Source organism: Borostomias antarcticus (assembly GCF_949987555.1).
Source record: "Borostomias antarcticus genome assembly, chromosome: 7".
Taxonomy (NCBI): Eukaryota; Metazoa; Chordata; class Actinopteri; order Stomiiformes; family Stomiidae; genus Borostomias; species Borostomias antarcticus.
Window position 1 is genome coordinate 22,353,800 of NC_140240.1, and position 11,032 is coordinate 22,364,831.

At 42.7% G+C, this 11,032-nt stretch overlaps 2 protein-coding genes across 4 annotated transcripts; both read right to left on the minus strand.

Moving 5' to 3' along the window:
* Positions 1-2,312: 2,312 nt before the first annotated feature.
* On the minus strand, positions 2,313-7,688 carry ccsapa (centriole, cilia and spindle-associated protein a). 2 transcript variants are annotated; one of them, XM_084441552.1, is made up of 4 exons: positions 7,564-7,688; positions 6,314-6,701; positions 5,335-5,693; positions 2,313-4,862 (listed from the first exon to the last, which is right to left on the minus strand). In XM_084441552.1, exons 2-4 carry the CDS (start codon positions 6,663-6,665, stop codon positions 4,677-4,679), a joined length of 897 nt encoding a protein of 298 aa, XP_084297678.1. In that variant the 5' UTR covers positions 6,666-6,701; positions 7,564-7,688; the 3' UTR covers positions 2,313-4,676. The 2 variants fall into 2 exon arrangements, with proteins under 2 accessions (XP_084297678.1, XP_084297679.1); XM_084441553.1 differs by having other exon boundaries at positions 7,451-7,582.
* Positions 7,689-8,500: 812 nt separating this feature from the next.
* Positions 8,501-11,032, minus strand: LOC311311081 (actin, alpha cardiac muscle-like; the record flags this gene model as incomplete). 2 transcript variants are annotated; one of them, XM_084440720.1, is made up of 6 exons in its annotated part: positions 8,501-8,644; positions 8,810-8,991; positions 9,094-9,285; positions 9,564-9,725; positions 9,904-10,099; positions 10,904-11,032. In XM_084440720.1, 6 exons carry the CDS (start codon positions 11,030-11,032, stop codon positions 8,501-8,503), a joined length of 1,005 nt encoding a protein of 334 aa, XP_084296846.1. The 2 variants fall into 2 exon arrangements, with proteins under 2 accessions (XP_084296846.1, XP_084296845.1); XM_084440719.1 differs by having other exon boundaries at positions 9,904-10,228.

Consider the following 11,032-nt stretch of genomic DNA (forward strand, 5'->3'; position numbering starts at 1 on the left):
TTCATGGTAGACAGACCACAAATAGGGCTAAATGCCCAAAATAGCACACAGCCCATTTAAAAAAAAATCTTAACTTCACTCGTAAATGAGTCCCATTGATCTTTGGAGTTTTTTAAGGGCCGGGCAGCCTCAACTGACGGTCCCACTTGTATTTCACAATATTTTTAATCTTCTTCAATATTCTTCTTCTTCCTAGGAAGTCTGACTTCCCATGCATGAAAAATCACCAAATTTTGCAGTCCAGTCCTGTGCCAGAAGTCCTCAACTGGCATTGTGGGCCAATTGTTCTGATGGTGGCACCACAGCAACCGTCTAAAGTTTCAATCTTTTAAATGAACAGAAACATCCATATGCTTTGAGCTGGCAGGAATTATGAAGTCTATCACTCTGTTTTTCAAAAACTGTAAAACTATCAAACCAAACTCCCACATTTTTTGGTCAATTGACATCCCAGTTGCTACACTGCATCTTCAGACTGTCCTCCACAAACAATCCAGCCATGTTTGAATGATTCAAAATTGAGCCCACAGACATCAAAATGTTTTACTGTAAACAGTACTGTATACAGATACTGCAAATCTTTGCTAATTACATGTCTAATATTCATGAAAAAATGCTACATTTTTCAAGTCACGGTAGGTGTGTGGTACGTTTCAGAAATCTTTCTCAAAAACAAAGAAATTGACAGTCTTTTTAATTCTGTCCTTGTGAAAACTTGCAGTCAGTAGAAATAGAGCAAATTTAAAGACCAGTTTGACACTTATGGAACAATAAATCTTGTAACCCCCACCCCCGACATCTCAAGTTGTCTAAATTAAGTACACAAATTCTCAGAAATTTGTCTTGATAACTGACTGAATTTGTGACACTAGTTTGGAATATACCCTTACATGCAACCCTGGTGTGGTGAAGCTGCCTTCTTATTTGGCAGATAGCTCAACAAGATCATGCTTTGCCTTTGGTGTCTATGGTTGTGAGTTTGAGCCCTTGGTGATGTGGAATAAACATGCTAATGCCTACTCAGGCATTGTGCTGTGTGGATTTCCCTTCTTCCTCCTCAAATTGACCAGCCTGACTCACTGCTGCACAGCAGCTATAATGTCTTTCCCCCTTTTATGTTATGTCTAGACTCTGCACCCGTCAAGAATTCAAGACTTGTGGGGTGAGCATGCCGCAAATCCTCTTTGACACCGTGAACCATCATATTCTCCTGTCTGAGATGAAGGCGCTGGGGCTGGACTCTAGGGGTCAAGTGGTTGGACTCATACCTGGCCAAAAGGGACCAGATAGTGGAGGTTAATGGCACAATAGCTGAAGCCAAGCCTATAGGCTGTGGGGTTCCTCAAAGGAGCTTTTTAGGGCCCTTGTTGTTCCTATTGTACATTAAGGACATGAGAGATGCACGCTCCTGCAAATTGTATGCCGAGGGTTCAGCCCTGCTCATTGCTCATCAAGACCCGGGCATACTACAAAGGTGGCTCCTGGTAAAGGTTCTAGAATAAGGAGACAGGTCAGAGAAGGGGACGTTGCAATATTGTGTACAAATTCTTAAGAGGCTATTCTAATTTGTATGTGAGGAATCTAGAATTTTTTATTGTATGGTACCATGAATTTGCTTGTGTTGTACTGTATGTCCAAGAGCAAGGAAAACAATGAAAATAAGTCTGCGACTTTATTGTGTATTCCCTGATGTTTGTTATAGAGTTGCATGTACAATAAATCTACTTCTACTTCCATTGTGAGTCAGTGTATGTGTTTGGCATGTGTTCAGATATTTGGTCTGATTGTAAGGGCTTATGCAGGCACTAGTGTGGCGTTTGTTTGCTGGCATGTTTTACCCGCCCTTACACACACACACTCCTTTTCAGTTGCGGGAAGTGGACGTTTGACAGATGGGTATTTTTAGATGGTGTTAAATATCGGGGTCAGGAGAGTTGCATGCTGCAAGGGCTTTTGTCTGAGCCTAATGATGTGTTATGTTGTGGAACATAGTCATCACACATAACATCTCACATGCCGTGTCTGGTCTGTAACTGTCAGAATGTGACCTCTGGTGCCAGTACAGGAGAGTGACCCCACAGACAGTAGCTGGAGAGTGTCTGGTTTGGATTGACCACAGTAGAGGCATCTCAGCAAAAGCTGAATAGACATATCTAGCACCATTTTTAATGGTAAAGGTGTAAGTAAATGCAACTTCTGGTGTTGTTTTTTTTACTGCAATATATATGTTTATAATATGTAAAAGATACAGTAGAAATAAATACAACTGATCAACTATTATGTTTTATTCACAGCAATGCTTCAAAGTGGGCAAAAATGTTATTGTGCATGTATTTAAATACAAATACAGTGATCAAAATGTAAACTTTTTCTGTTGAAATAAAACTCAATCATAATTAAATATACTCTATGTATAATAACAGATATAGTACAAAACAATCAATTTTGTTTGCTCAAAAGGTGTTTCTACACAAAATCAAGCACAATTCAAGCTTTGGATTCCAATTACATTTGTAGCAGGTTAGCTTTCAGTTTGGTTAGGGTTATGGAAATGAATGATAGAATGTTCAGTTGTTAGAGTGGTGACAGTTGGCAATTAGAAAATCAACCCATTTTGCAAACTGCCGCTTCTCCTACAATCTTCACAGCACTTTCACATATTATACACCAGATATCCATGCTTTCACTCACATTCAAATACTTAGCGATGTCATTCATAGGTTTTGAAATATTCAAATGTTGTTTGAAAATCATGCTCGCTAGCTAACCTGAATCACAGCATGTCACAACTGAGTCAAGTTAAGTTATATTATTACCTTATACCACATTTTGCAAACTTTACGTTCAAGTAGCCTGTGGTTATTTCATTAACTTGGAAAAACCTAAACATAACCACTGATGAATCTTTGACCGTTCTCGAGAGACAGCCATTTGACTGTAGGATTATGGCAATAATCCTCTTACAGTGAGCTTTCTGCCTCTCCAATCACAACCAAACACACTGACTCCCTCCGGCAGACACAGGGAATCTGATCAGATTGTACAAACATTAGTCAATTAAAGCCAAACCCATTTAGATGTTTGAAAAATAGAGCTGGTGGTTCATCATGAGACGTTCTTCTGCCAACATGGTTTCAACATTCTCTTGAGAAACTAAGCCTAAGACACATAAGCAAGTTATCTTGTGAGAATGAAAATGTACCATTCTGACTAAACGTTGAGTGAATATTATGCAAAAAGTGTTAAAAAAAAACAAAGAGGAATAATGAGTACATTGAGAATTATCCACAACTCACAATCATTTATACATCACAATTCAGGAAACAATGATCAAATAAGTCGATCTAACTCAGGAGTAATAATTCATGTGAAACATTGTCTAATAAGAAACTGTTTGGTGAGGAAACAAATACAGTACTTTCTTTACCACATTACAACAGCCTATGCTCCGTCTTTCATCGCAACCACAACACATTACATACATTACAGCCATCAGAGATAATGACACATCATAATTGGTAAACATAAATGTTTTGGAAACAAAATGTCATATAAATAAATGTCTGTTTCTCTATCACCAATTGAGGTAATATAATAATGATCCAGTCTACCCCCATTCATGAAAGCTTTTCCATTTGCAGTTCTGAGAGTTGTGAGAAACTGGTGTCTGTGGTGACACTCCCGGCAAAATCCCCAACTGTGCACAATTCATGACGTGTTTTACGTCAAACAGCAGTGTTTGGTCCACCAGAGAGGATAAAAAGATAAATAAAATAAAAAGAGGATGGGTAGAACCAAGTCCCCAGAAACAGCTTTGGGGTTTAATGTATAAAGGTTACAGTACGTGCACACAAAACGGGCCCTGAAAGATGTGCACGCCACTTCCCACGCAAAAGTTGTGATCTATAAAAACAAACGTGACGGCAGAAGAGATTCTCACTTTAACACAATCTGCTGGAATGCATTTTTCACTGGAGGCGTAATTTGCAAACAAGTAAGTGTATGCAGGATTCTAGTGTGCTAAAAGTTTGCTTCTCTACAATGTATACTGTAGGCGCTATGGCTAAAGATAGAAATAGCTCTGAAATGCTCAACTTTCAAAATATTCAATAGTTTGGTCCTAACGACACACAGACTGTTTTTAGTTACTGAGTCGTGCTCGCACCCTCTTTGGTCCTTTCAACTAACCTTAAATGAAAACCTTAATTAACAGACCTCAAATGTAGAAATTCCACAAAAATAAGCTTCAGCAATCAGAAATGTACTGTTGAGACCATCATGCATAGAAATAAAATACATTCAAATAGTGATATATTGTGCCATATATAGTAGTGTCATAAAAGTGTAAAAGCCAGTCATTATGAAAAGAATACTACACTGTCTGAGACAAATAATATGTGGCCAACTCAAGTAGTCAAAATAATTTACCTATTTGCATTTGTGTAGAAAACATACATTATGTCACGAAGTGAAGGGCTGAAAATAAACTGTAATTGGGCCAGAAAACTCAAATACTCTCAAATACTCAACAACACAATGTCTGATCAGCCTTTCACAAAACACCAAGGACTATAAACCATGTCACATAATTTTTAATCTGTCATCCACGGTGTTCAGATTCAATAGCAGACACAGTGGCTGGACTACAATACCCATATCCCCTTCTGTGCTCTTCTCTACCTCAACCGGGCAGAGAAGCAGCGCATATACTCGGTCATCCAGCGGTCGTCAACCACCACCGTCAACTCCGACCGCTGCATCTTTTCCAGGTCGGCCGAACGCGCCCGTCTGCGGTCCGGGTTGGAGCCGCCTCGTTTGTCCGACTCCCGTCTGGTCTGGACGACGGCGTGGGACACGCGGCCCTGTGTGTGGAAGGAGGTGGTCATGGGAGTCAGGTGCAACGAGATAGGCTCTCTCTTCTGAAATACATACCCCCGTTTTATTATTAATGGCTTCTAGGTGGGGAGAGTGTTGAATAACAAGCTCTGCTTCTCTAATATCCTCGACGAGAGGATGTACCACAAAGACACAGAAAATCCTCCTGGTTGCCGTCTCTGCTACAGAAAAGCTATGTGAATTAGCTATGTCTGCTTTGACTCAAAACAACACAATAAGCAGAACTATTAACCCTGTGTTGCTACAATGACTGTTTCTTTGAAGTTGAAAGGCCTTAAAATACCTTTAAATACCATATATCTTGTAGAATATTGTACATCACAGTATGCCACACACACACGTTACTTGCATCATCTACATTAACGTTGGCAGTTCCAACAGGTGTGTGCGCAGTTAGATGTTAATAAAAAGTTGGTTTAGATCTCCATCTACACACACCTCATTTGGGGTCTTCCTGGTAGAGGCCTCTACATGCCTCTCTGTCCAGTCACACCGGCCGGAGGGTTGCCTGCTGTGCTTGGCGCTGGCTGGAGGCTGGCTCTTTGCCCTGGCGGGCTTCCGAACGGGCGTTTGCTTGTCATCATGGGGAAGGTCCCTGTGACCCAGCTCGGAGCGAGGGGCCCGATGGCGGCGGGGATGTTTCCCATGCGTCCTCGCCGGCTCCTCGTCTGGCGAGGACGCCTTGCTTGCAGGTCCGTCGTCATCGGTCTGTGTTTCATCCGAGGGACCGTTGTTCACTTGAACCCTGTTTACCGGCCCTTCATCGGATTCAATCAGCCCATTTTCTATGACAGGTTCTTTAGAATCAGAATCAGATTTTATTGCCAGGAAGGTTTTTTACACATACTAGGAATTTGTTCTGGTCAATTAGTGCATAACATTGATGGAGACCACATTAGACAGGGTACTAGACAGGACAGTGCAAATGACAGTGCAAAATATATAGTAAAGCAGGAAGCAAAAGGCAAATACAAAATGGTGTGCAATGTGTGTATACATACATTATATATACAATGTGTACCATTATGTTATGTGTACAGTGAAGGTAGAGAGATAAAACGCTATTGGATTCAGTGTGTGACACCTCTAACACAAGTGTATACAGTGCAGTTTCTTGGGGTTCAATGCTGGCAATGAGGGTAAAATAATCCCCTATGACCTTTTGGAAAATGGATGATTCACTAAAAGGTTATGCACATCCATTTAGTACTGCTGGTGCAGGACAAAAAAATGACTAGTTTAAAATAGATAAGTCCGTACAACAGCTACTGCTCCAAGTTTTATTGTGCAAAAAACAATACCTTGACCAGAGTTGGACCTGTTGTGCAGACTTTTCTTTTTTAAACTATTGGGAAAATTGACACATTTAAATGAACAAGTGAAGAAAGTTTAGTAAAAATGTATGACGGCTACAAACCTGAAGGAGGTAAGGCCTCCCTGAGGTCCAACTCTGCTTCACCGTTCTCAAAAGGAGGTTTTAATTCAGAGATTTCCTTCGGTTCTGGTGATGACCTCTCGTTTTTGGAATCGTAAAGTGTTGGAGAATTGATGACTAAGGGCGACACTTTGTTCCTTGTTTTGGGGGTGGAGCGTCCGCTGGAGTCCGACCCGCTGTCCCATCCCTCCCAGAACCAGGGCTTGTGAGCGTGCTCCATCACTCGCCGGGTCAGCCTGTATTTCAGCGAGTCCTCGTAGCATTTGGAAAACGTCTCCCATTTCGGTTCTCTGAATTTCTTCATATACTCTGTCCTGATTTTCTTGGCCAGCATCTTTCTTCTTTATTGTTTGGATCCTAATTTCTCAATCTAGATTAGAATGGATGAGAAGAATGAAGAAGAATGCCGATTTTCTTGCAGTGCAAGATTGCCTATAAAAGGTGTGGTGTCATAGTGTAATTGATCAGTCCTCGCGACAATTTAAAAAAAAAACATTGGAATTTAAGAAGGCCTAGGCTGCCTGGCACTTTAGTACCGTTTCCCATAACGCGCCAGATGGTTTGTTCCACTCAACCTGATGAGCTCGCGAGATCAGGGTGGCCTCACGAGGCTATCGAATACATGCCATCAGATGTCTATCTATAGCCTACGCCCACTTGAGTTGACACCAGAAGCGTTAATAATAATTCGTGTAGCCTACGCTAGCTCTGAGACTGTTATAGGCTATTACAATAGCCTATGCAGCAGATATGGGTTATAACCTGTTTTGGAATCTTAAATAGGCGCTTGTCACGTAGCATATTTCATCGGGCTATAATTTCCATGATAACTAGAGCTCCTTCATAATTCATTTCGCTCCGCCACAGCATATGCTGCCATACAGAACGAGATTGTGTTATAACCTAAGCTTTTGAACATAGCCTATTTTCTGTAACTGCCCAAATATGCCAGGTCTGTTCGAAGTGTGCTGTGTGATTGATGATCTATAGGCTATTCTGAACGCTTTCGACTGCGAGTTCTTTCTGAGTGGGTTTTCTATGAAACCCCGTTTGTAGGTTATACGACCGCCGTTATGTGGCTACCATGCGAAAGCTTATTAATCAAACTAGAATACTCACAATTACCCCTAAGGTGACGAAAACATCGAGTTTGTGGCGTCGACGCGCTCTTCAAAAGCTTTGTTTGTCAACACTGTAGGGATTACTGTAAATGCGTAGCTTACAGTACTTACCCTCACAGCTAGACATCGTTACAGGGGCTCAAAGCTGTCGTAGTATTCACTCATATTGATCCAACAGCGGCACAAACTGGCCGCCATTGTAGGACATATCCGCTACCTCCTGCATCAACAAGCAGTCGTAAATCTTTGTATTAGAGAGGATTTTTCTCTAGCAGAGATGAGCAGGTGCTATGCGCATGCTCACAACAGCCTACTTTCTGGCGGCCCAGTACACTCTTATGTAAATGAGCCCCCACTCTTTCAACAGGTGTGTGACGGGGGCTGGTCAAATTTGGTCATGCAACAACACTGAACCTTGTGGTCTCCTCACCTTTTAAAACCTTATGTTTGTTTAAAAAAAAAAGGCTACGTGAATAGGCCTAATGTATATACAGTATATGATAATGTATGACAATTATTATATAAAGGCTATACGGGAATATAATCATAATTATATATAATTTACGAGAATGTAATTTCATAGATATAGGCTAGTTTTGATTAGGCATGTGTCTGATCATTAAATACGCAAAGCTGAATAAAATACAAAGCAACTAACATATTTGAAAACATATTTTTTATTTTCTCTGTTGATTTCTTTTTGATTTGTTGGTCTTTTTTTGACTCGAGTACAGGTGTGAAAAGTACTTCGGAGCCAATACTGTGTATAACCAGAGAGGACAACGCTCTCTCTTTCTTGGCTAGTCCCCAAGCAGTCTCTGCTTACCAAAAAATACCACATTATGGACGTCAATAAATAACATTTATGTACAATTTACATTCACATGTTGGTATTTTCCCCCCACACATCGTCGTCATGATGTTATTCTCTCTGTTTTCCTGTCCATTCAACAACATTGTTACAATGTAACAGTTGTATGAAGATGTCCCCAGGGAAGAAAGGCGGTGTGCCGTGGCTCTGGTCCTGAGCGAGAGGCAGACTGTGCGTTTAGAAGCACTTGCGGTGGACGATGCTGGGGCCGGCCTCGTCATACTCCTGCTTGCTGATCCACATCGCCTGGAAGGTGGACAGAGAGGCCAGGATGGAGCCGCCGATCCAGACGGAGTACTTGCGCTCAGGTGGGGCGATGATCTACAAAAGCAAATGATCAAAACACACATTTAGACACCCGAGGAGGTATGACAGTGAATGTATTGAATTAATATGACATCAAATCAAAACTGAAAGTCATTCCAGGCAAGTTTCCTCCCTCGTCTTTTCCTATGGGGATATCATCAGTAAAGTTGGCGTTTCTACCTTGATCTTCATGGTGCTGGGGGCCAGGGCGGTGATCTCCTTCTGCATGCGGTCAGCGATACCGGGGTACATGGTGGTACCGCCGGACAGGACGTTGTTGGCGTACAGGTCCTTACGGATGTCGATGTCGCACTTCATGATGCTGTTGTAGGCGGTCTCATGGATACCGGCAGACTCCATACCTGTGTAGCGTTGCATTGGTAAGACGGTTAAACGCCCATTCCCAACAGGTTGTCGAAGTAGGTGGGGCTAAAATGAATGATGATGGTATGTGGAATACGCACCAATGAATGAAGGTTGGAAGAGGGTCTCGGGGCAGCGGAAACGCTCGTTGCCGATGGTGATGACCTGGCCGTCGGGGAGCTCGTAGCTCTTCTCCAGGGAGGAGGAGGAGGCGGCGGTGGCCATCTCGTTCTCGAAGTCCAGAGCCACGTAGCACAGCTTCTCCTTGATGTCGCGCACAATCTCACGCTCGGCTGGAACGAGGACATTTCTGTCAGTGCTTAAAGAGCAATCATTGCATGTGTGTGTGTATGTGTGTAACTCTCGTCTGCGTTGTGTTCAACAGTTAGACCCGTGTTAAGGCATTGCCCAGGGTGGGATTCTTCACGTTGGACAAGCTCTCCCACTTCTGAGGTGGACACGCCGAGGGACTGTAGGCGCTCATTTGTGGAGTACGTTTCACCAGCTACTCTCACGTTTCACTCGGTTACGTGTGTGTCTGTGTGTGTTTGAAGAGGGACAAATTACTCACCGGTTGTGACGAAAGAGTATCCACGCTCGGTCAGGATCTTCATGAGGTAGTCGGTCAGGTCGCGACCGGCCAGATCCAGACGCATGATGGCATGAGGCAGAGCATAACCCTCATAGATGGGCACGTTGTGGGTCACACCATCACCAGAGTCCAGCACAATACCTGTACACAACCCCCAAAAATGTCATTCAAGACGGACGACTCATGAACTACTGAGCATATATACAGCGACTCATGAACTACTGAGCATATATACAGTGTTGATAAACAACAAGTACACTGGTAGCAATTGGCTTGGTTGCGTAAAAAAGACACATAAAAATATGGGGAATGTCATTACCGGTGGTACGACCGGAGGCATACAGGGACAGCACAGCCTGGATGGCCACGTACATGGCGGGAACGTTAAAGGTCTCGAACATGATCTGGGTCATCTTCTCGCGGTTGGCCTTGGGGTTGAGGGGCGCCTCGGTGAGCAGGGTGGGGTGCTCCTCCGGGGCAACGCGCAGCTCGTTGTAGAAGGTGTGGTGCCAGATCTTCTCCATGTCGTCCCAGTTGGTGATGATGCCGTGCTCGATGGGGTACTTCAGGGTCAGGATGCCCCTCTTGCTCTGAGCCTCGTCACCCACGTAGCTGTCCTTCTGACCCATACCCACCATCACACCCTGGGAGAGGGGAACAAAACAAGAACCGTTTAGACACCATGCGGGGACAACGCAGTGAAACGTAAAGACACACTTTCACGGTACATCACAACAGAACCCACTCTAAACTACACTCAACACATTGACACTATTTCAATTAAATAACATTTCAAATAAGTGGAATGTAGTTTTTTTTATTTTTTATTTCTTATTAAGTCACCATTTCTAAATTTGACGCAGAGGTGTAGCTAGCTAGGTATATACTGTACTATAGGTACTGTAAGTTGAGGGTTCGTGTGTAGGTGATTTATAGTCCTACTTCACAAACAGGCAGAGGATGGAGATGGTTTCCCCAGGATGCAGCTTTAATTAGCCAGACTCACTAAAACACTCTTCTTCACTGAATTCTCAAAACTTTAACATTTTAGCTACTTCCCTTTTCCTTACTCATGGAACACAGCAATCAATCAGAAATTAGCAAAATAAGAAATTCGGCTTTAGTAATTATGTACAAATGGAATAATGAAAAATAATATCCAAATCATTCCCAAAACACAATACAAACCATTTTCATATATTCAAATGTAGTCTATTCATAGCCTGATATTACAATACTGTGGATAGGGTACTTCACCAATAGCCTAAATATATTTCCACTAAATTCTCCGTCCTGTGTGTCAGGAGTAATATTCTTACCTGATGACGAGGGCGACCGACGATCGAGGGGAAGACGGCCCTGGGGGCATCGTCTCCGGCGAAGCCAGCCTTCACCAGGCCTGAGCCGTTGTCACACACCAAAGCGGTAGTCTCTTCGTCGTCACACAT